The sequence below is a fragment of the Temnothorax nylanderi genome, unplaced genomic scaffold (assembly GCF_030848795.1).
Source record: "Temnothorax nylanderi isolate EJ_2023f unplaced genomic scaffold, tnyl_v1.0 TNYL_tig0644_pilon, whole genome shotgun sequence".
NCBI classification, from domain to species: domain Eukaryota; kingdom Metazoa; phylum Arthropoda; class Insecta; order Hymenoptera; family Formicidae; genus Temnothorax; species Temnothorax nylanderi.
In genome coordinates this window covers 12,119-37,711 of record NW_027249706.1, presented here as the reverse complement: position 1 = coordinate 37,711, position 25,593 = coordinate 12,119, and the positions used below count along the sequence as shown (strand labels likewise).

At 44.9% G+C, this 25,593-nt stretch overlaps 3 protein-coding genes across 3 annotated transcripts; 1 reads left to right on the top strand and 2 right to left on the bottom strand.

Moving 5' to 3' along the window:
• Positions 1-5,004: 5,004 nt before the first annotated feature.
• Positions 5,005-8,179, bottom strand: LOC139784572 (uncharacterized). The gene is made up of 4 exons (XM_071723762.1): positions 7,998-8,179; positions 6,124-6,531; positions 5,234-5,737; positions 5,005-5,071 (listed from the first exon to the last, which is right to left on the bottom strand). The coding sequence occupies exons 1-4, from the start codon at positions 8,177-8,179 to the stop codon at positions 5,005-5,007; spliced, it is 1,161 nt and encodes a 386-aa protein (XP_071579863.1).
• Positions 8,180-17,124: 8,945 nt separating this feature from the next.
• Positions 17,125-17,864, bottom strand: LOC139784571 (uncharacterized). Its single transcript, XM_071723761.1, has 2 exons — positions 17,797-17,864; positions 17,125-17,725 (listed from the first exon to the last, which is right to left on the bottom strand). Exons 1-2 carry the CDS (start codon positions 17,862-17,864, stop codon positions 17,152-17,154), a joined length of 642 nt encoding a protein of 213 aa, XP_071579862.1. The 3' UTR covers positions 17,125-17,151.
• A 778-nt stretch (positions 17,865-18,642) lies between these two features.
• On the top strand, positions 18,643-20,371 carry LOC139784573 (uncharacterized). The gene has a single exon (XM_071723763.1). The coding sequence runs from the start codon at positions 18,648-18,650 to the stop codon at positions 19,731-19,733; it is 1,086 nt and encodes a 361-aa protein (XP_071579864.1). The 5' UTR covers positions 18,643-18,647; the 3' UTR covers positions 19,734-20,371.
• Positions 20,372-25,593: the final 5,222 nt, after the last annotated feature.

The window sequence follows — 25,593 nt, the reverse complement described above, 5'->3', positions numbered from 1 at the left end:
CCATGATCGATGGAAAAACCTGCAACGTTATAACTAATCAAAAATCGAGCAACTCGTGGAATATATATGTGGGGCTAAACCCACACAAATGAATAAATTAAACATTATAAGTACTTTACCACGAAAAAAAGAATTTTATACATTGGGATTGTCAACTCTACACTGCAAAATCCGTTTTATGGAATGCTTACTCCATATTGCTTACAACATGGATTTTAAGGAAAGCAGTGCTAGAGGCGACGAAAATAAAAATGCCAAGCAGAATAGAAAGAAATTCATTCAATATTCTTTGAAAGAAGCTCTTGGCATCAATGTCGACATGGTCAAACAAGGTGCAGGAAATACTAATACTGGGAATACTGCTAGACGTTTTTTCGCTGAACCGCAAATTGTAGCAAAAATCTGCCAACTTGATGAACGTTTAGTGACGCGGTTTGGCATCATCTTGCAAGTACTCGCTAGCGGTCACGAAATTGATGCTGTAAAATTCCATCAATACGCTTTAGAAACAGCTCAATTATATGTTGACTTATACAATTGGTACTTTATGCCACCAACTGTACATAAAGTGTTAATGCACGGTGGTGACATAATAGCGTCATCATTTTTACCCATTGGTCGCTATTCAGAGAAAGCGCAAGAGGCAAATAATAAAGTATTCCGACATGCCCGAAGTCATAGTAGTAGATGGTCATCTCGACGCAATAATAATGAAGACGTTATTCATTATCTTTTAGTATCATCCGATCCACTTATCAGTAGTTTAAGATTGAAAATAGACAAACAAGATAACGAATTATTGGATGATGCTAAAAAATTATTAAAATTATAGTATGTAATAAAAAGTTTTTTTCTTTATTCTATGTAAATAATTATAATATAATTAAAAGTACAGTTTTTTAATATTTTACATACAAAGAGAAAAAGTAACTACAAAAAATAAAAAAGTAAAACAAAAACAAAAAGAAACAAAAATGGAACTCGCTAATAAGCTCGCTAGGTCAACGTCCTTAGTTACAGGTAACGCTAAACGCGAATATTTGACAGATACTCTTATTAAAACCATGATGTAATAAGAAAGGTATATCATTGCGCATAGCGGCGCCGGCGGCGCGGCAGCGGCTCGATAAGCGAAGCCAATGAAATTTGGGTCCAAATGCACCCGCGCAATTCGAACGCGAAACAATAACATATATTTTAAATATTGGTTGCATGTACTTAAAATACAGATATTTGGAAAAATAATAATTAGTAATAATAATAATAATAAATAATAATAATAATTTATATTTTTTTAGTTTTTAAATGCGAATATCTAAACTTTCAGCCAGGAAATATGTACGTGTATGTATGTATATATATACATATATATATATATATTGTGACGTTGCAGTTTCGCTGCATCGTTGCAGCGCCCCGCCGCCGTCACAATGCGCGGGTTTCGCGACCTTTTTCACGCCCGAGGACGGTTCAACGAATCGATGCGAGATCTCCAGGGGCATATTATAATTGCGTTACGATATTCTGATCCTTTATTTTATTTTGTATCATTTGCGTGGCGCCTCACCGAGCCGAAGACCGGAGTTTCCTGAGAAGATGCAGAGGGCGCGAAAGCGGAGTCAACGAGAAGGACAAGGCGAGAAATCGGACGACGGAAAGCGGATCGAAGCAACAACTCGCGGGCCGCCGAGAGCGACGGAGCGCAGGAAAACACGCGCGCGGCGCGTGACACAGCGGCGGGCGAGCCCATAATGGCAGGGCCCCGGGACGCCGGGGCGAAATCAGCTCACCTGCCCTCCTCACATTACTGACCGGATCCCGGGATGGTTGGCCACCATTCCCGAACCGACAGGAAGGAACGCGGAGGCAAAAACGTCCCGTCCGCTGCCGGGAAGAATCCTGGAAAAATTGCCGCGCGAGCGAAGGGCCGTTTAGCGCCCTGCGGAAAGCCGTAATTCACGGCCCTACGCACGAATCCGCCGCGAGCCTGCGAGCTCACCCCTCATTGGTCCGCGCCCCAACGTCGCGGGGCCGCGTACGCCCGGGGTGGGGTGCGCTATCGATTCCGCCATCGAGCGAAATTTCGGGAGCATTCGTGGATCGTCCTCGATAATCGACGCACGTCGAAAGTCAAGTCGCGGTATTTGCTTCGCAATTAAGTCACCTTTCGGAGTACGACGCCCGGCTGCCACCCTCTCGACCCTTGGGACGACGGCGAAGATCCTCGGGAGAGAGTCTGCCTACGGTGAGGTTGCCTCGGTAACGTTTTATGTAAAGCCACGACACCGCTCCCCGGGTCGCGCTTTCGCTTGGGAATATTCGCGATAATTAGCGTATTCGCCGACAAGGCGTATTTAGCGATCGATAGCGAGAGCGAGGGGCACCGGAATGGTCTCGTGGCCGTGGGATTGCGATCGAAATCTACGAACCTCTGGAGATCGCGGTAGGCGCGTCGATGACGACGTTCGATATCGCAAATGCGCCATTTCACGCGCCCTTCGCGTTTACGACCGCGTGTCTCGTTATGCGTAGTATTTCGCCCGGTCGAATCTTAGATTCTGCACGCGTAATTAATGGCGTCAGAGGGATATTCGCGTCGGTTTAATTGCGTTACTCACGATTCGCGTTCGGACATTTAGAGTATCCTCGCGATATCGGCTGCGTTGAGATATTCGCGGTAGGATGTGGATCGCCTTAAGATACCATTCGCGTCAACCTAATGTTGTGTCTCGTTATTACTCGCGGTAATTCCGTAATCTTTCTCGCGTTAATTCGAGTATTTCGCGTTATGCCGAGTGTCTCGGCGCATCATTTTTCGCGTTGGACGATCGCTGACGATCGCGGGTGTTGCGTTCGATCAGAATCGCTTGCGTAATCTCAGTTCCTTGCGTTAGGATAAATCGGTCATTTCGCGTTAGTTATAGTATTGTTCGCGGTAATTCCGCATATTTTCTCGCGTTAGTTTAGTATTTCGCGTTATGTCGAGCGCCCCGGCGCCTTCTTCTTCGCGTTAGGATGTCCTTGGCGATATCACATGTTGCGTTCGTTCCTTCTTGCGTTGGGACGTTACTCGCGTCACGTTTATTCTTTGCGTTAGATTAAGACTATTACCTGCGTTAGATTAAGATTACTACTTGCGTTAGAATAAGATTATTTGGCGACAGAATCTCTGCACGGGTTTGGACCGTGCGCTCACGCGCTCCGAGCGTGACGCACTATCATTTCGCGGCATTTCACGCTATTATTTCGCGTTTATTCCAGTTACGTCGTACTCGGTCGTAATTTTTACCGATACTCTATATTATTTATCCGCGTAATATTCTACTATCATTATCTGTGAAATTCTCTGATCTCGATGATTTTGTAAGTTTAGTTCTCTTCTCGCGTTATCTTGCTTACTAACGGCGCTTTCCGCGCGTTTAATAAGTTAACGTAAATTTTTGTTTAGTTCTGGCGTCCGCGTTATCATATTTGGTTATTAAAAATCTGACGCCCGCGTTACCAACCACCTATTTGTTTTGGTTTGATTAAAGGAAGCCGAATGGGCATTTACTGTTCATCCGGGGATTATTACCGAATAAATGTTATTCTTTATTTGTTAATGGCTTGAGTTACGACATTCTTTATCAGGCGTCACCCCGCCGAATACTGCGCTGCCCTTCATCAACCCCGCCCTGCTATTAGGTCGAGCTAGCCATTCCCTCGCACACCGACTTATTTCGTTTTGCGTCTCGTTTTTGGTTTCTCGCGATTTCGCGGACGCGAATTTACGCGTCTGGCGCCCAACATTAGAATCGTTTCGTGGAGTGTCGGAGGTGCGAGAGAATCACCGGAGAGGCCTACCATCCTGCTCTTCTTTCCCCTTTTGATTCGGCACACGTCCCGGACCGCTCCGGGAGTGAAAAAGTCGTGACAATATATATATATATTATTGTACATATATTATTATACATTAAATATATTAAACATATATATATTGTTACGCTCCGTTCGCTCTTCGAGTCACGCGCACTCGCGAACGCGTCCGCGTACTCCCAGGATCGCAGAAATAACCACTCTTGTTATTAAATAAGAACTCGGGTTTATTCAGGCTCAGAACGGAATACAATAAAGAGTTCTGGGAAACCGGTCCGAACGAAACGGGTCACCAGATCAATCTGACAGGCGGTAAAATAAATCAATAATTCTATGCGTCCCCGTTGTCAAGGGACGCGCTTCGGTTTGAAGCTTCTGCGGAGCGGAGCCAATTTCAGCCCACAAGTACGGATGTCTCGGCACGGGCGCAACACTGCCCCCCCTCTTCAGATTGTCGTCCCGACAATCCGGAAGGGCAGTTTCCTGACTGGGCGAATTTTTCCGTACGATTCCAGGGTACCGGGACGGCCTCCTGCCCTACCCTGGGCTTCTGCCACAGGTTACCGGGCACCGTCCTCTTCTCGGTCCCAACCGTACTCCGGAAGTCCAGGACCATGTCCTCTTCCTCACGGAGCAAGTCCCCAATCGACATCTACCGGTGGGAGATGCTCTCCCCCCCTGCTGACTCCAGGGCGACCTCTCAAGTTCCCTCACAGGAGATCTCGCCCCGAACACAGGCCTCTTCTTCTCAGCTCTCGAAGTCGTCGGAGATGTCGCTGCTCCTCTTCTAAATCTTCGGACAAGGGGGGGGGAAGCTTACCGTGGACCCAACGTCTCAAAAGACTCCCCAAGTCCCTGCCTCGGCATTTGCCCTATGTCTCACGGAAAAACCACGGATCAAACAACCGTGAGAGAGGCAGTCGTCTAGCTTCGTAACTTCTCCTTCGCCGGTATCAGGTTCGGCAACAAGCCAGCTCCCAGGACATCCAACTCGGCGAGGAGTTACGACCGCTTCAGCTTCTGTAAATTTCTAAGAACAAAATAACACGCGTAGTAAACAATGCAACACAACAATCTACAGTAATTAATCTACCCCACAAATTATCAAACCCAATCTAGTCCGTAACAAGCCCTATTCCCCATCAAACTCTATTGTCTCTCGGAAAAGGAAGCCAACCTATCCGCATGCACAATTTTCTTCTTATGTCTCACAGACCTATGAATACAATAGACCACATCATTCAACTTCTTCACTATTAAGAAAGGTCCTTCCCAATTGCTCTGCAATTTAGGGGCTCTACCTTTCATTCTTCGAGGATGGTAAAACCAAACTTTTTCCCCTTCTTGAAAAAGAGTTTGCCTGGCCTTCCGATCATACCAGGACTTTGCTCGTGAAGACTTTACATCCATACGTTCCCTAACGTTGGAATGGATCCTGTCCAATTTCTCCTTCAAATTCCCAATAAAACCTCCAACCGATTGAGATCCTCCCCTTGGAGGACTTCCTAAAAGCAGATCTAACGGCAACCGAAGATCTCGGGCAAAATACAGCTCGGCGGGAGTTACTCCAGTAGTTTCGTGTTTAGAAGATCTGTAGGCCAATAAAAACATAGAGACCCAGCGATCCCAATCTTTCTGATTCTCAGAAATATACTTCGCCAAATAATTAATAATAGTCTGATGTTGCCGCTCGACTTGTCCATCCGATTGCGGATGCAGAGCAGTTGTTCTCGTTTTCCTGATTCCAAGGAGATTCATCGATTCTGCAAAAAGTTTGGATTTAAAATTCTTCCCCTGATCCGTATGGACCTCCAAAGAGACCCCGTGCCTAGAAATGACTTGATTAACGAAGACTTCTGCCACTGTACTTGCCCTAATATTCCTGAGAGGAAAAGCTTCTACCCATTTGGTAAAACAGTCAACAATGACGAGGAGATACCTATTTCCGGAAGTAGTAGTAGGAAGAGGGCCAAGAATATCCATTTGTAATCTTTCGAACGGTGCCCCAACATTATAAATTTGTAATGGGGACTTCCCCTTCCCCAAAGGCCTTTCTTGGACACGCAAATTTTGCAAGTTTTGCACCATTCCTCCACATCTTGTTTACAAGTGGCCCAATAAAACCGCTTTCGGATTTTTTCGAGTGTCCTATTGACCCCAAAGTGCCCTCCAGAAAAAGAATCATGCGCCTCCTCTAGAATCTGGTTAACACGGCTTCGAAGAACAATAAGCTGAAAAATGCTCGACTTAAGATTCGGTGCTTCCCACCTCTTATAAAGAACTCCATCCTTTAAACTCAGAGCATCCCAATAGGACCAATATATCCGGGCGGAGACATCTCTAGCGGGTATTTCCGAACGAGACGGACGTATTCCCGCTTCCTTCCTGCGGTAAATAAAAGCAATGCTAGCGTCCTCTATTTGTTCCTTGCGCCAATCTTGAAGAGTTTCTCCTATAAGAATAATACGAGCGACTGATTTTCTTAATTCCTCCATCTGCCTCCTCTCCACCTTGGCACAATATTCGCAACTAAATGATTCACATTGTCGTCTAGAAAGCTCATTGGCATTCCTATGAATCAAGCCTTTGCGATGAATAATTTTGAACTCATATTGCTGGAGTTTCTCCAGCCAACGTGCCAATTGCCCTTCTAAATCTTTGAAGGACATCAACCACCTAAGAGAAACATGATCCGTACGGATCAAGAACTTCCGCCCCAAAAGGTAATGCCGGAAAAATTTAATAGAATCAACTATCGCCAAGAGTTCTCGACGAGTAACGCAATAATTCCTCTCAGACTTACTAAGTACACGACTGAAATAAGCAATGACTTTTTCTACTCCCTCTTGCTTTTGTGAAAGGACTGCGCCAATTTCAATATTCGAGGCGTCAGTGTCCAAAATAAATTCTCCCTCCCCACTCGGGAAGGATAACATTGGAGAAGAAGAAGAAGTGTTATCTAACACTCGTTTCAGCTCTAAAAATGCACTTTGACACTTCTCGTCCCAAGAAAGTTTGACCTGATTCTCCGTTAGAGCATATAAAGGTTTGGCCAAAAAAGAAAAACCTTTTACAAATTTCCGATAATATGAGCAAAACCCTAGGAAACTTCGAAGCTGCTTCTTGTTATGTGAAATCGGCCAATTCTTCACAGCAGAGATCTTTTCCGGATCTGTAGTAACACCTCCCGAAGAAACTATATGTCCCAAATATTTTACTTCTTTCGCAAAGAGAATACACTTTTTAGGGTTTACTTTAAGATTAACAGAACGTAACCGTGAAAGTACTTTCTTTAAATTCTCCAACATTTCATTAAAATCTTTACCGAAAATTATTACATCGTCCAAATAAACCAAACAAATTTTATATAATAATCCTCGCAATACTTTTTCCATTAAACGCTCAAAGGTAGCGGGGGCATTACACAGCCCAAAAGGCATTACAGTGAATTGCCATAATCCACGTCCAATAGAAAAGGCAGTCTTTTCTCTATCCTCAAGACGAATCTTTACCTGCCAATAACCACTTTTAAGATCCAAAGTGCAAAACCAAAAGTTACCCGAAAGCTGATCGAAAATGTCATCTATTCTAGGCAAGGGAAACGAATCTTTTTTAGTTATTGCATTGACCATCCTATAATCGACGCAAAATCTCAACATTCCATCTTTTTTCCTTACCAAAACAGCAGGAGAAACCCACGGACTTTGCGACTCTTCTATGACCCCTTGCTTCTTCATTTCCTCAATAATCTTATCTACTTCCTTTCGCATTCGTAAGGGAATTTGACGAGGAACCTGCTTAATGGGAGAAAAATCTTCTAAATTGATGACATGTTCGACGATTCCACAATTCCCAGCAGCAATCTTCTCGAAAAATACATCCTGATACTCCTCTAAAAAATCCGTAAAAATTTCTTTCTAAACCTCATTTAAATTTGAGGAATTATTAGTATAGAGTTCTTTCAAGAATGGGGCTCTTTTGGAAGGGATTCGAGAACAACTCAAAACCCTTTTTTATCAGACTCCGAAGAAACGAAAGCAAATCCGAAAACATTTTCTAAATTTATCTTCCTTAAGAAATCTACACCCAATAAACAATCGTCATCCATGTCTATTACATACATAGGAATTTCCACGAAATACCTTCCCAAGAGAACTTTTGCCATGACCTTAAATTCGATGGGTACTACCTCTCCAGTGGGATATCTAAGAGAATTGTCCTTAATCTGAATAATGTGCTTGCCCTCTTTAACTATTCTTCTACTAAGAATCGAGACGTCCGAACCCGTATCTATCTTGAAACAACACTCGTTACCATCCAACATCCCCTTATAACTAAAATAATTTGAACTTGACTTTATCCGATTAACAGAAATAGTTTGAGAACAACTAACACTCAGGGTAATGTCCACTTTTGTTGTTCTCCCCCCGCCGAGAGCAACTAAACCGAGTTTCCCTTATTCTCAGAACATTCAAACCGGAAATGTCCCTCCTTTCCACAATTCCAACACTCTTTTGTTCTATTCCAGTCTCTTCGCCCATAACCATAACCTTTCTTTCCCCTTTCTTCGACTTTTTCATCTCCGTCTCTCTTTTCATTACTCTTCACGCCCCTATCCTTCCCTTTCTCAAATCGCTTCTCAAAATCCCTCCTTCTCTCAAAATTTCCTCCCTGTATAATTTTAACGGCCTTTGCCCTCTCTATGGCCAATTTCAGCGAGGTAATCCCTTCTAGCTGAAGAGTCCTTCTAACAAATCCGTCCGAAAGGGAAGAAACAAATTGAGCGCACGCGATCTTATCTCGAACCGCGTAGGGACACTCCGGATAAGCTAATCGAGAGAGCCTTTCTAATTCGTGACCGAAAGTAGCAAAATCTTCCTCGAATCTTTGCCTTCTATTCGTAAACTGCGTGTAATAATTTTGCGAAAGTTGCCCCTCACCGAAACGTAACGTAGTTCTAATTTTGACTTTAGTTCCTCGTAACCCAAATTCTCTAAATTTTCTACAGATTCTAAGACGGAACGCGCTTTTCCCCTTAAGCATGACGCCAAAGCTACGGTTTTGGACTCATCATCCCATTGATTCGCGCGCGCGATTAAATTAAATTGGGAGAAAAACTCCCGCAACGGAACCGCACCGTCAAACGTGTCAGGTTTAAGTTTATATCCGATTTCACTATGCGTGCCGTTTCCCACCAACGGCTCCTACTTCCGGACCGCGATTCGCTCTTATATTGGAAGGACTTAGCTGTGTTTTCTGAGGAAGCAACCGGTCTCCCCGTAAAAATTGAAGCTCCTCATCGTGCCGGCGAAGCATTGCGGCGAGTTCCTCATCTCGTTGCGCCTGCTCCTGGCGCATCTGCCGCATCTCTTGTAGCACGGCTTGGAGAGCTGCCGTCTCTGAAGCTGCCGACTCCGTCGCAGGCTCCGAAGACTCCACCAGGCGTCTCTTTCTCGTCGCAACTAGCGTCGTCATGGCACACACACTCACACGCGCGATCCCGGACGAGCCCTCAAAAAGTGTTACGCTCCGTTCGCTCTTCGAGTCGCGCGCACTCGCGAACGCGTCCGCGTACTCCCGGGATCGCAGAAATAACCACTCTCGTTATTAAATAAGAACTCGGGTTTATTCAGGCTCAGAACGGAATACAATAAAGAGTTCTGGGAAACCGGTCCGAACGAAACGGGTCACCAAATCAATCTGACAGGCGGTAAAATAAATCAATAATTCTATGCGTCCCCGTTGTCAAGGGACGCGCTTCAGCTTGAAGCTTCTGCGGAGCGGAGCTAATTTCAGCCCACAAGTACGGGTGTCTCGGCACGGGCGCAACAATATATATTGTCACGACTTTTTCACTCCCGGAACGGCCCGGGGCGTGTGCCGGATCAAAAGAGGCAAGGAGAGCGGGATGATAGGCCTCTCCGGGTATTCTCTCGCACCTCCGACACTCCACGAAACGATTCTAATGTTGGGCGCCAGACGCGTAAATTCGCGTCCGCGAAATCGCGAGAAATCAAAAACGAGACGCAAAACGAATAAGTCGGTGTGCGAGGGAATGGCTAGCTCGACCTAATAGCAGGGCGGGGTTGATGAAGGGCAGCGCAGTATTCGGCGGGGTGACGCCTAATAACGAATGTCGTAACTCAAGCCATTAACATTTAAAGAATAACATTTATTCTGTAGAAAACGTTCGTAACTCAGTGAGTGCCACTGGGGCTTTCAAAACAAAAGCAAGTAACAGGTGATAGATAACGCGGGCGTCAAATTTTTGACAACCAAATATAATAACGCGGACGCCAGACATAAACGGAAAACTTACGTTAACTCAGTAAACGCGCGGAAGGCGCAGCAAGAGAACGTGTGAGGAAAACTAAACTTACAAAATCATCGAGATCACGAAATTTCACAGCTAATAATAGTAGAAAAGTTCGCGGACAACTAACATAGAATATCGGTACAAATTTCGACTGACTACGACATAACGGAGATAAACGCGAAATAATAGCGCGAAATACCGCGAAATGATAATGCGCCACGCTTGGAGCGCGTGAACGCAAGTTCCCAAACCCGTGCAGGGATTCTGTCGCCAAATATCTTAAACTAACGCCAAGAGTAATCTTAAACTAACGCACAGAATAATCTTAAACTAACGCAACGAACGCGACGCGAGTAACGTCCCAACGTAAGAAGGAACGAACGCAACCTGTGATATCGCCAGGGATATCCTCACGCGAAGAATAAGGCGCCGGGGCGCTCGACGAAACGCGAAATACTAAACTAACGCGAGAAAATATACGGAATTACCGCGAGCAATATTATAACTAACGCGAAATGACCGAGTTATCCTAACGCAAGAACTGAGATTACGCCAGTGATTCTGATCGAACGCAACACACGCGATCGTCAGCGATCGTCCAACGCGAAAATAATCTTAAGGCAAACCACATTCTACCGCGAATAATACCTCAGCCGATATCGCGAGGATAGTCTAAGTGACGCAATTACACCAACGCGAATATCCCTCTGACGCCATTAATTACGCGTACAGCCTCTAAGGTTCGACCGGGCGAAATACTACGCCTAACGAGACACGCGGTCGTGGACGTGAAGGGCGCGAGAAATTGCGTATTCGCTACCGCACGTCGTCATCGACGCGTTACCGCGATCTCCAGAGGTTCGTATTTTTCGATCGCGATCCCACGGCCACGAGACCATTCCGGTGCCCCTCGCTCTCGCTATCGATCGCTAAGTACGCCTTGTCGGCGGATACGCTAATTATCGCGAATTTTTCCGAGCGAGAGCGCGACCCGGGGAGCGGTGTCGTGGCTTTGCATCAAACGTTACCGAGGCAACCTCACCGTAGGCAGATTCTCTTCCGAGGGTCCTCGCCGTCGTCCCAAGGGTCGAAAGAGATAGCGGCCGGACGTCGTACTCGGCTCCGGAATGCGACTTAACGTGGAGGTAATACCGCGACTTGACTTTCGACGTGCGTCGATCACCGAGGACGATTTACGAATGCTCCCGAAATTTCGCTCGATGGCGGAATCGATAGCGCACCCCACCCCGGGCGTGCGCGGCCCCGCGACGTCGGAGCGCGGACCAATGAGGGGTGAGCTCGCAGGCTCGCGGCGGATTCGTGCGTAGGGCCGTGAATTACGGCTTTCCGCAGGGCGCTAAACGGCCCTTCCCTCGCGCGGCAATTTTTCCGGGATTCATCCCGGCAGCGGACGGGACGTTTTTGCCTCCGCGTTCCTTCCTGTCGGTTCGGGAATGGTGGCCAACCATCCCGGGATCCGGTCAGTAATGTGAGGAGGGCAGGTGAGCTGATTTCGCCCCGGCGTCCCGGGGCCCTGCCATGATGGGCTCGCCCGCCGCTGTGTCACGCGCCGCGCGCGTGTTTTCCTGCGCTCCGTCGCTCTCGGCGGCCCGCGGGTTGTCGCTTCGATCCGCTTTCCGTCGTCCGATCTCTCGCCGTTATCCTTCTCGTCGACTCCGCTTCCGCTTCCTCTGTATTCTCTCAGGAACTCCAGTCTCAGCTCGGTGAGGCGCCACGCAATAATACGAAATAAAAAAGGATCAGTAATTCGTAACGCAATTATAATATGCCCCTGGAGATCTCGCCTCGATTCGTTGAACCGTCCTCGGGCGTGAAAAGGTCGCGAAACCCGCGCCTTGTGACGGCGGCGGGGCGTTGCAACGATGCAGCGAAACTGCAACGTCACAATATATAATATACGTACATATTTTATGGCTGAAAGTTTAAATATCTGCATTTAAGGATTAAAAAAATACGAATGTCCGAAAATAGGTGCATGTCCCAGGCATTACTTTTAATTTATATAACTGACATTTGGTATTTACAGGAAAGATTATTTATTTATTTAATTTATTAATGAATTTATGCTTGAAATTTACAATATTTTTAACATAAAATACAAAATATCTTGTGAAATATTTAGTTTTCGATAATCTGATCTTAATACCTTTATGCATAAAATAATTAAAAAAATTAATTTATGTAATTAATTTATTATTAATAAAATAATTATTTATTTATTTATTTTATTGTGTATTACAGATTTTATACAATTTATTTCATTGTTTATTATAGGCTTTATACAATTTATTTTATTGTGTATTACAGGTTTTATACAAATTTATTTCATTGTGTACTACAAGTGTGTGTGTAAGTCGAGGTAGATGAAATCTTGTAGCCGTTGTCATGATTAACAGATTACAAACATGTCTTTAATTCCAATGTTTATACGTTGTGCAAAAAGTATTGCAACTATTTATAATGCAGGCCTTGTGAGAGAATCTTGGAGTTGTTGCGTCAAGATTGCATGTAATTTGTATATGCAATGTCTTAGAAAAAATATCACATATAAGCATTCAAATATACAATTTAAATCAATATATATTTTATATTATATCTACATTACTAAATCTATATATATATATATTGTTATGCCGTGTCGCCAGTTGGTGACGGCTTACGGCAAAACGTTTATTCTTTTCGGGATCTCTTGACCTTACGAGTTGGAACTCGGTAGGCACAGGCGGGCAGACTAGGAAGAGTTCGGGTTTGTAGGTGGAACGCGGTTTAGACGTCGTTAAATTAACTTCACTTCGTTTTACTTATATCGGAGCTTTATTTCAGCGCCCCTTTACACTCACTAATTTACACTTAGCTTCGCCTCTTACATTTACTTTAACTCGTCTGCACTTCGTTATACTTTCGCTTGCACGACACGACTTACGAGAACGGTCACGGGCAGAGACTCGGGTGTAATACTCTCCGTCGCGGCTTCTTCGGCGGTCCCTTATATTGTTTTGAGTTATGCCCTGTCGGCGCTTTTCCGCCGAGTTCGACGATCCCCCGAATGAGGTCGGTCAGTGACCGAGCGCATTCGCAATCTCGCTGTACTCCCGCGGTTCCGCGATGGTCAAAATGCGTTGTCGCACATTCCTATGCATCTCGCAATATTGACGCGGAAGCATGGTGAACTTCCGCGGTTCCGCGCTTGTCGAAATGCGTTGTCGCGCATTCCTATGCATATCGCAATAGTTCGATTGACGCGGAAGCTTGATGAACTTCCGCGTCCACGTTGGCGTAAATTGAGGAGTCTTTCGAAAGACAATTTCCTCGAAGTCTTTCGAAAGGCTATTCTATAATTTCATTATAATGAATTTAATAATTATCCGTTGTAATTTTAGATTACAACAATATATGTAACATGTTTATAGCGTAAGAAAAAACATTTTACTTCGCATTTATTGTAATGTAGATATAATATTAAAAAAAAATATATATATATGTCTATATGATGTACTAAAGAAGAAATATAATCATGAGATTGCCTGCATTCAACAAAGATAGCTGTTTTCCAACTATTGTACATTTCGTGAATCTGTATACAGGTCGGCGACTGTATGTTCTTTGCCAACAAGAACATCAAGAGGTCGATTGTGTATCTTAGGTAAGATGCTCACGAGGTGAAAATTACAAAAGTGAAGAAATTCAATACGATTTTATTTGTCGAAATCTAGTAAATTGTTCACTTTTGTAATTTTCACCTCGTGAGTAATTCACCCAAGATACACAATCAACCTCTTGATTAGATTAACGAATTATACAATATTTGCAAAACAGTTGTTTCTGCTGATCGCAGCTATAACATAATTTCTACTGTTATACTTTATTAGATATTTTTTTATTACATATTTTATAAGTTTTGTTACATTTTTTCTTTAAATAATTGTTTGCGACAATTTCTTTGTTGAGTTTTCGTAATCTGATGTATGTACGAGTACGTACGAGACATGAAATTACTTTTCTAGGAAAATTGTTGTTTAATTTTGTGCATACGATATCTGTTAAATTATCAAAAATATTACTTTCCCGATTAAAGAAATTGCCATGGAAGTTTTCGAATTCTCTATTCATAATATCTGCTGCTTTTAAAAAGTCGGAACTGGGATACATGCAATTTCCTTTGGATATGAAGGAAAGCCAATCAGTTGGTATATGAGGAAGTGTTTTGGTTGGGACGCCCAAATGACTGTATATACGTGTTTCGGAATCGGTGTGCAACATATCCAGTGACATATATCAAAGCATTCTTTTCAATTAAATCCATAGCTGTCTTTTGCTCCAAAGCGTCGAGTAATGCTAATTCTTGCAAATTAGGGGTACTCTCTAAATTTTTTCGAGTGAAAATTTGACTCTTGGCTTGAGTAAATGCACTATCAACTCTTCACAGAGTGACTTTACACTCATTTTCGCTCGAAGCGAGTGAAATATGTGACTCGAACTACACGAGTGAAAATATCCTTAATTATTCTCTCGAAGTATTGAAGTGAATTGTGGCACTCTGGTTCCGAACAGCTCGGATCGAGTGAAAATTTACTTGAACGTGACTCAGTTGAGTATCCTGCGCAAGAGACGTGACGTGTTACAGTGTCGGGCTTACGTGTATATTTGTGTTTGTCTACCTAAAGATTTCGAAGAATTGTGGATATTAGTGCGTGGATTTTGTGAATATCGTGTTAAAAGACGAACATGTTTCCTAAGGTTGATATAACCTCACCACATGGCATTTCTATCTGTTATTTTAGAACGTTGATTAGATTAATTTGCTAAGGCCTCCCGTAAAACCGTCCGTCGCCGCCGACGACGAGGGTGCAGCCGGTCAGCTGATCGCCCAGGGCATCCAGTATTGCCTGCACGAAGTTCTCCGTGTAGTGCTGCTAAAAGACCTTGACGGCCTTCCACAGGCCCGAGGTGCCCGGCTTTTGACCCTCGTACACCCGGGTGCTCACCGTCAGGCTCGTCACCGACGTCGCGGTCATGCTCGCACGGTGTGATTCCGCGGGCGCAGATCGTAGCCGCGACGGCTTCGCGGGCCTCCCCGTGGATGGGATCGTCGTGCATCGTGTCTTGATGCCGACGAAGAGCCTCTTCCTCGCGCGCGACCGCAACTCGCGGCTTCCCGATTCGTTTTTCCTTAAACTAACTATTAGGTAGTTTACCAATAGGTTGGAACAACCGGGCCTTAGCAAATTAACCTAACCAACGTTCTAAAATAACAGGTAGAAATGCTATGTGGTGAGCCTTAGGAAACATGTTCGCCTTTACGAATCCCCAAGCCGAGGGCTGAGTCTCAACAGATCGCAGCGTGGTAACTGCTCTACCGAGTACAACACCCCGCCAGGTACCTAAGTCGTCTACAGACGATTCCGAGTCTCGACATCGAACTCGCGAAACTCATGTTCGACCGTTGGACGCCGTGCCGTCGTAAGCGGTGAGATCCCGACGACGGGCAGAGGCGCCGTACGGCAAACGGGCTCGTGCGACGACCGGCCCGCGAGGACCGGCCGCCTAGTAGTGTGTCACATTGTTTTGAGTCTTTCGACTCACGAGACTCCTAGAGATATCATTGCCACCTTTTAAGTAAAACTTTACTCTAAGAACGAGCGAACAGCAAAATCAGACATCTGAAGAAGGCACTCTGATCGAGTGCAAGTTCTCACTCAAATACACGAGTCAAATTTCGCTCGAGCGCGCGAGTGATCTAATTCACTCAACATACCGAGTCAATAATCACTCGATAAGATATGTTCCATTTTCACTCTTTGCTCAAGTGAATTTTCACTCGATTAGAGTGATATTTTACTCGAAAAAATTTAGAGTATAATTACTTAAGTTTATTGCTGGAAAAAATCATTAAATTTGATTATTCTTTACTTAAAGATTAAAGCTATAATCAAACTAGAGATTGAAATTGAGATTAGATTGGAATTTGAACAATGAGAAAAAAGAAAACTACTCTCTTTCACGTTTAGTAAATTTTGCTTTAATTGGTCAAATTGCAATTCAATCTCAATCTCACAATCTCAATCTCTAATCTGATTACGGCTTTAGACTTACCACACTTTGTAGATTCAGCCTTAAGGCTGGAGCACAGATTTTTGCATAACGCATAATAGTAGGTAAGCTAGGCCGGTTCTAACCATGGGGCAATGAGGGGGGGTGAGGGGCGGGGGGGTATACCGCGGGAGGGGAGGGGGGGTATACCGCGGGGGGGTATACCGCGGGGGGGGAGGGGGAACCGCGTTTTCGGGCGCCGCGAGGAGGGGGAGGGGGGAACCGCGTTGTTTGCCGCGCCGCGGGCGGGGGAGGGGGGAACCGCGTTTTCGGGCGCCGCGAGGAGGGGGAGGGGGGAACCGCGTTTTCGGGCGCCGCGGGCGGGGGAGGGGGGAACCGCGTTTCCGGCGCCGCGGGGGAGGGGTCCGCGGGGTGAGGGGACCTGCGTTCGCGTTTTCGGGCGCCGCGGGAGAGGGGTCCGCGGGGTGAAGGGACCCTCGTTCGCCTTTTCGCCGCGCCTCGGGGAGGGGCGACCGCGTTTTCGCCGCGCCGCGGAGTCCGCGTGCAACGGCCGCGTCGGTCCGCGTGACGTCACACGGCACGCTCCCGCTCGCGTTATCTCCCCCTCGTAGATGTTCTCTCGCGCCCCCGTCCCCCGTTCGCGCGCGTCTTCACGGTCGCGCGCGATCCCTCTCCCCCGTTCGCGGTCTCTCTCGCTCCCGGCCCCGTTCGCGTTCTCGCTCACGATCGCATATCTTTTCTTCGCCAACGATATTTAATAGTTTAGATCTTAATATATTTAATTTTTAATATTACATTTAAGTAAACGATAAACGAAGACAGCTTAATTCTAATGATAGGGAATGAGATGAACGGTAAATGAAAAGGAAAAATAATTAAAATTTTTTTTTTAACCATATTATATGCATTTATTTATCATGTAGCGCATTATACACAATAGTATCGGCAGCATACGCCAACAGTTCGCAATCTATTAGCGAATTTTTATCATAAACTTCACGTAAGCTTCTAACTGCATTACATTTATCGGTAATACAATTTTGACGTAAAATTGTTACAAATTGTTTAAATTTTTCACTTACGCCGTGAACATTTTGACATAGTTGAAAATATACATTTTCGACGCAATGTTCTAGTTCGAACAGGAAGAGTACGGTTGACGGTTTCATGTACAGGCTGGTGTCGCACGATGTCAACTTTACAATATCTGCGTCACGTATTTTAACGAGTTCCAGATCTCGAAACGCTAGCGATGATGGCGCCGATGACTGCACGAGTCGCTGAATATCTGCACGTTTTTCGATGAATGTCACCCACGTTGCATGAGGCAGAATTTTCCGATTGCCTCGGTTATCACCAATATGTATATCCACAGAGGACATAGGTCCCGCGTTGATTCCGACATCCAAAAATTTATACGCTGTCGATGTCAAGGCAAATCTCCTTCCCAAAATACGAGGCGTGTAGCGGGGTTTATCAAAACTGAAAAAATACAATTATGTTTATAAAAGTTTTTTTTTGCACAAGCATATACGAAAATTAGCGGTACTTACTCATTGTGCTGTTTCTCGCACGTTTCATCTTGAATCGGAACGTAGTAGTTCGCACCATGAGTGTACATCGTAACTGGAGGCTGTTTGCGACGTACTCGAACCGTATCAAACTCTTGACTGCGCTCTAGAATCCTCGTAGACTATTTATACATACAAAAATGCGAATCTTGCAAATAGCGCCAATGTACGGCTGCTGCTGCATGGTGACCACCACCACATATATGTTAAATGAGATATCTTTGTCAAGAACATTCGTGATGAGATCACCTCATCGGGCAATAGCATCAAATATGATTTATTTTCAAAAGCATACGTGTCTCGCAATGATTTCATCGAACACGTGCAAAACTGCAAATTTTGCAATTTCGCATAAGTCAATTGCGCGATATTGTTTTCAAGAACATGTCGCGACGTGTCTCGCGATGATTTTATCGAACACGTGCAAAACTGCAAATTCTGCAATTTTACATAAGTCAATGGGGCGTTATTGTTTTCAAGAACATACATGTCTCGCGATGATTTCATCGGACACGTGCAAAACTGCAAATTTTGCAAATAGCGCCGATGTACGGCTGCTGCATTGATACAGATCAAATCACCGAAAGTCAATGGCGCGATATCGTTTTCAAGAACATACGTGTCTCGCAATGATTTCATCGCACACGTGTAAAACTGCAAATTTTGCATTTTTTCGGAAGGTGCATCCGTACGGATGCTGAGATGAGATTAGATATGGTAAAAAAGCAAACGATGCATCATTAGTAGAATATAAATTGACGAATCTGGGTGATACGCTCAGTAGTCGAGGACTGGAAGTCGCGAGTACAACAAATTGTGTCAGAAAGAGGAACATGGAGCAAGAGTTGTTGGAGCAATCCACCCTTTTAAATTCGAGGGAAGACTTTGCCGCGTGGGAGCAACGATGCGACGAGTTTATCGAATCGTTGGAAGAACAAAGCCGAATTAAACGGCCACGATTAGCGATCGGTCTCAAACAGTCGTTGGTCGCCTGTATCGCACGACTCGAAGGTCTGAAAGACTCGGTACGTCAACGTTTCGTGCATGTGGGTGCCGGATACAGTGCGAGTGAGACAGGACTCAGATGGCGCGAGATAGATACGGCCTTTGAAAGTCGTATACTGACCGGTGTGGTAATAAATTCCAAACACATCGACCCTCATCAATTTCTCAAAGATGCGAGAGACATTGTACTCATTCATGTGCGGAACGTCATGCAGCGACATGACAATGTAAAGATAAACACAATGTTTAATGGTGAATTTGTTGCGGGTGACAAACGCGCGAATAAAAGTATCGCTACGAGAAACAATGAACTTTTTCGTGAGTCTGATCTGTGTGAGTGGTACAAGCGACACGTCATCGAGCCTACCCTAGCATTGCTGGAGGAATTCCAGGAACGTGATAGCGGATGGGCGTTGTCGCGTATACTTAATTTGACTGTTAACGTAAACAAATATAATCCATTGCACGCGGGGTGTTTTGTGGGAATACCGCGAGAAATTAAATTGAAGAGAGCGGTGATAAACGTGCGATCAATGGACAATGCATGTTTCGCATGGTCAGTGGTGGCTGCTCTGCATCCAGCCCAAAGACATGCAGATCTGCAATCGTCGTATCCTCATTACACGTCGGTGCTAAATCTTACAAACATTAAATTTCCAATGACGTTGGATCAAATTAAACGGTTTGAAGATCACAACGACATCTCCATCAACGTGTACGGTATCGAGAAAAAAAACAAGGAACTTGCGATCTTGCCAATACGGGTTACTGGTCGAAAGATGGGCAGGCATGTAAATCTGCTGTACGTGCAGGACGACAACGTGGGACATTTTGCATGGATCAAGAACCTGTCCCGCCTCGTGAGCTCGCAATTGAGTAAAAAAGAGCACAGGAAATACTTTTGCGATCGGTGAGTATACATCCTAATAAATAATAATTTTTACATAGAAAATATATTTAAAAAAAATTCTTTATTTACAGATGCTTGCACTACTTCGGCTCCAGCGAGAAATTGGAAGCCCACACCGTCGACTGTCAGGAGATGAACGACTGCGCGATCAAGTTACCGAGCGATAACGACAAGTGGTTGGCTTTCAAGAATCACGGCAGGAAGGAACGAGTTCCGTTTATCGTATACGCCGACCTTGAATGTACCCTGGAGAAGATGGAAGCGGATCCGGAAACGTCCAGGTACACATATCAACATCATCGCGTGTTTAGCATAGGGTACTACGTGCGCTGCTCGTACGACGACTCGCTATCAATGTATCGGTTTCGTCGCGATAAGGATTGCGTCGCGTGGTTCGCCGAGGAGCTAAAACGTTTAGCTCACGACGTAAAGACAATCTTGTCCACTAATATACCCATGGCGAATTTCACGCGAGACGAGTGGGAAAAGTTTAACAGCGCAACGCATTGTCACGTGTGCGAAAAACCGTTCGAGCCAGACGACGTGCGAGTACGCGATCATTGTCATCTGACCGGTCAGTACAGAGGTCCCGCGCACTCAAACTGTAATCTGAACTACAAAGATTCGCATTGCATTCCCATAGTTTTTCATAATTTAACTGGCTACGACGCACATTTTATTATAACGGAAATAGCAACAGCGTACGAAGGACATGTAGACTTGCTCCCAATCACAAAAGAGAAATACATTTCATTTACAAAAAACGTTAAAAGCACCGAAGATAAAGATAAGAAAACTTGCGTCAAATTGCGATTTATCGATTCGTACAAGTTTCTCACCGCTAGTCTCGACAAATTGGCATCTTATCTAAGCAAGGATAAACTGCGAATATTGCAACGCGAATTTTGTAAAATATCCGCAGAAAATTTTGATTTGCTGACACGAAAAGGCGTATTTCCGTATGAGTACATTGACTGCGTCGAAATGTTGGAGGACTCGTGTTTACCACCGCGCGACTCGTTTTATAGTTCATTGACAGGTGACACCGTATCCGAGAGCGATTACGCGCAAGCCGTCAACGTCTGGCAGCGGTTCTCCATTCGAACGCTCGGTGACTACAGCGATTTATATCTCAAAACCGATGTCTTGCTGTTGGCCGATATCTTTGAAAATTTTCGCGATAGCTGCGTCGCGAGTTATGGACTCGATCCGGCATATTATTATACTCTACCAGGTTTTACGTGGGACGCTATGTTGAAGCATACGCGTATCAATTTCGAATTGCTCACCGACATTGACATGGTCATGTTTATCGAACGCGGTATACGCGGCGGTTTGAGTCAATGTTCAAACAGATACGCGCTGGCCAACAACAAGTACATGCAGTCGTACGATCCATCGAAACCGTCGTCATATCTGATGTATTTTGACGTAAACAACTTATACGGCTGGGCAATGTGTCAACCATTGCCTTACGCAGATTTTCAATGGGTCGACGACGTAACCGATTTTAATGTTATGGATGTTGCGGTGGATTCCACGATAGGCTACATTCTCGAAGTCGACTTGGAATATCCGCAACATCTTCACGACGCGCACACTGACCTACCATTCTGTCCGACGCGTGATAAACCACCCGGTAAGCGGCAGGACAAGCTCCTCGCAACATTATACGATAAGAAACGTTATGTAATACATTATCGCAACCTGCAGCAGTGTACTCGTCACGGTCTCCGTATATCAAAGATTCACCGCATATTGAAATTCGCGCAATCTCCATGGCTTCGCGATTATATAGAACTTAATACGAAATTTAGAACATTGGCCAAGAATGATTTCGAGAAAAATTTATACAAATTGATGAACAATGCTGTGTTTGGCAAAACCATGGAGAATGTGCGCAATCACGTTGACGTGCGACTCGTGACTCATTGGGAGGGTAGATACGGCGCGGAGGCATTGATCGCGAAACCAAATTTTCATAGCCGAAGCGTCTTTTCGGAGAATTTAGTAGCAATAGAAATGCGAAAACTCGAGGTGAAGTTCGACAAACCAATCTACGTGGGTATGTGCATCCTCGATATATCCAAGACATGTTTGTACGAATTTCATCACGAGTACATGTTACCGTTGTATCGCGACAAGTGTAAAGTCACGTACACCGATACTGACAGTCTCATTTATCACATCGAGTGCGAAGATGTGTATGACACCATGAAGCGCCACATTATTAGATTTGACACAAGCGATTACGCGGTCGATAATGCGTACGGTATCCCACTCGCCAATAAAAAAGTTCCGGGCTTAATGAAAGATGAAAATAACGGTGCGATAATGACCGAATTCGTCGGGCTTAGAGCAAAGATGTACGCCTTGCGAGTAGACGGTATGAAAGATACGAAAAAAGCTAAAGGTGTTAAGAGTAACGTCGTAGCCAGGTCGATAACATTCGACGATTACACGCGGTGTCTGCGCGACGAAATTGAAATGACACGACAGCAGACCTGCATAAGATCCAAACAGCACGAGGTATACACCGTGTCCGAAACGAAAATAGCTCTAAGTCCGTACGATGATAAACGATACATTATACCCGGTTCTACCGAGACGCTGCCATGGGGGCATTATAAAATACCACTGTAAAATACAATTGTAAATACATTTAGATATTTATGTAAATAAATGACTCATTTGTATGTATAATATGTTTTTATATTGTAATAAATTTTTACAATACATTATTCTTGTGTATCCATGAATTGTGTGAATTATCAAATCCTAACCACTTTACATAAACCTCATCCCCCCTTTTGCGCAAAACTTTTTCAACGAGATACACGTCGGGATTTGCAACGCAATGTAACTCGTATTCGTAGAAGCCGCCGGCGACGGGTTTTCCGCAGGAATCTTCCAACAGATACGTCACGGGATTAGTTTTCTGCACTTTGACGATTCTAAACACCTCCGTGGTCCAATTTGGCGTGTATCCTTTCTCGAAGATTGTCTTGAATTTACTCACGCGTACCGAGTCGCCCACTTTGAATCGCGCGGGAGCAGCGATCTTTACGTGGCTGTACACCGTTGTTAGGAGCTTGTCGGCGATCGCGGGGGTAACATCGATGGGTCGCATACCGATAGTTCGATGCTTTCGCGCGTTGTAATCCGATACGAGACCCGGCAGCGAGTCGATCCATTTGTAATTTCCGTTGAGCGTAAACATTTTCCACATATCGTTCTTGAGCGTGCGATTGAATCGTTCGACGACCGATGCCTTCATTACGGAATAGGTCGAATAGTGATTGATATTATGTTTCTTCAAGAGTTTCTGCACGTTTGCGTTGTAAAATTCTTTGCCCTTGTCAGTCTGCAGATTTTTCGGACATCTTCCGCCGTCTCGAATTATTTTCGCTATCGCCGTAGTAACCTCGGTTCCGCTCTTGGCCTTGAGCGATACGGCCCATGCGTGCTTGCTCAGCACGTCGATAACGGTGAGTATGTAGTAGTAGCCTCTGTTGAATCGCGTGTATGGACGCATCTCGACCACATCCGCCTGCCACAGGTCATCGTATCCGCGCACTATGACGCGTCTTCGCGAAAAATTTCTTCTCGCAGGAGCGTGTAGTTCTTCCACCAGCCTCCGTTTCTCAGTTGATTGCTTCTTACTAGCCATGACGCTGACGCGCAACTGACGCAGAGATCAGATGTACGTTCTTATCTATTCGCGATGATTCGCAATTACATCTTGAATCATCTTTTGAAGTTCGTTTAGGGTAATTTGCACGTTATTCTGGAATGCGGCCATCTTTCTCTCGATTTCATCCTGCTGATCTTTCAAAATTTGCACGCTCTGCTGCACGTAACGTTTATTGGCGGCATCGCCATCATCTACAGGCGGCGCTATCCGTCGAATCTTGCGCGATTTCGCGTCAAAGTCGGTGGCGACCATGCAAAGAGCGTTATCGCGCACGTAATTTCTGATTAATCCGCTCCATTGATAGTACGGTTCCGCACCGCCTCTTCCGAGCGATATACCAAACTTGTTGATCGGCATTTCGATGTTGATTGAACGACTCGCCGACGCGCGGTTTAATTTATAATAAGTCCAGCCTCGCGAAGTTCCTCGATAATCGACATCTCGTTATCGTGACCGGTGTGACCCGCTAGGCGCGAAGCTTCGAGCAATCGGAGACGATCTACAAGCTCGTTGGGATCGTCCCAATGAACATAGTCGATCTTGTTGTCGTTTAATGTCATGGCACGCGGTATACCTTTTCCAGCTTTTTTACCCGAAATCGACGATGCAATTATATGGTCGATCTTGTTGCCGTTTAATGTCATGGCACGCGGTATACCTTTTCCAGCTTTTTTACCCGAAATCAACGGTGCGATTATTTGTGTGTACTTGTATCCCCTGTTGCCATTTATTCGAGCGTGAGCATCATAATTGCGCTTATGAGCACTCGTCGTCAACAGAATGCTCTTGTATGTTTGCATATCGTCCACCGTGTAGATATCGTCATTGGGAAATTTCTTAAAGATCAACTCGTAAAGACCGCGTGTGCCAGCGTATCGTATGCCGTCGATAATTATGTTGTCCGCGTTGTTCACGTCAAAACGTTTATTACCGAGCATCATTCCATCGTTGCTGAAATAAACGCCGTATACGGTGTCTATACCGCTTTCTTGATCGCCGCTCAGAACTGCCCCGACGTACTTTTGACCCAATAGACCAAAGTGATCTCGCAACGTTTCTCGACCCTCAGATGTTTGCAACTGCTGTCGAACGGACGTCACGAGTGAGTCATCCGTGGTTTCGAAAACATCTTCGTTTGCGAGTGATTCGAGTATTGTGGGCCGCACGGAAGGCGCAGAGGTTATCGGTGGTTCATTCAATGGACCTGTCGATCGTTTCGATTTATGCGGTTGTAAAATTTTGGTTATTTCGCTCAAATTAGATGGCACATTTATCGATCGTTTCAACGTAACCGGAGTTGAAGCCATTACAGAGTCGTTAAACGAGGCGTTTGGTCGTTTTCGTTTGAACTTTGGCTCTTCGTCTTCCCACGCCGTTTCATTCTCAATCTTTGACACGTCAGATTCTTTGCCAACGGTGTTTTCGGCAATCTGCCTTAGAGGCTCGATGATGGGCTTAAAGTGTCTCTCCAACGCGATATCTTCCTCCATTTTGCCCGTTTTCAAGGCGTGATACTTTTTGCGAATCGAATCGCTCGTTTTCGCAATTTGATTTGCTATTCTCTCGCGCTCTCTAATCTCCTCGCCGCTGTCCATGTTGCGATAACGTTGTTCAATCGGCGCGTCGACAACAACTAACCGCGTTTCGGTATCGCAAAGTCGTTAAATCCTTTTCTGTATCGACCATTCGAAATCGCGCTGTCCTTGTCTATCACCACGAATCCATACTTTTGTTGCCAACATGTATCACACAATTTGCTGAAATCATCGTATGACATATCTGTGTTTACGTGATCGTTGAATATGTGTTTCAGATTGGTACCATCCTGTTTAAACAGAATCAATAAATTCGCGTTGTCGCGTATAAGATGCTTCGGTATCTTTGCATACGTCTGACAAAGATAGAAGGAGTCAACGTCGGCGTGCCGGCCCATTGCAAAGTATTCTCTTATCGTATCCTGCTTGTCGCATGCCACGTCATCAAAGATAAAAATAGAATTCGGGAGCGCCTCGCTCGGTGGAATGACGTCACTGTTATTCGAGAACGTAAAGTAGCCGATTTCTTCTATCGGTGTTAGTATATTCTCCAAATATCGGTATTTCGACTGTTGCAACGATTTCGAGTACACATACACGTTCTCGAAACGTACACCGTGCGGACTTTCCAGCAA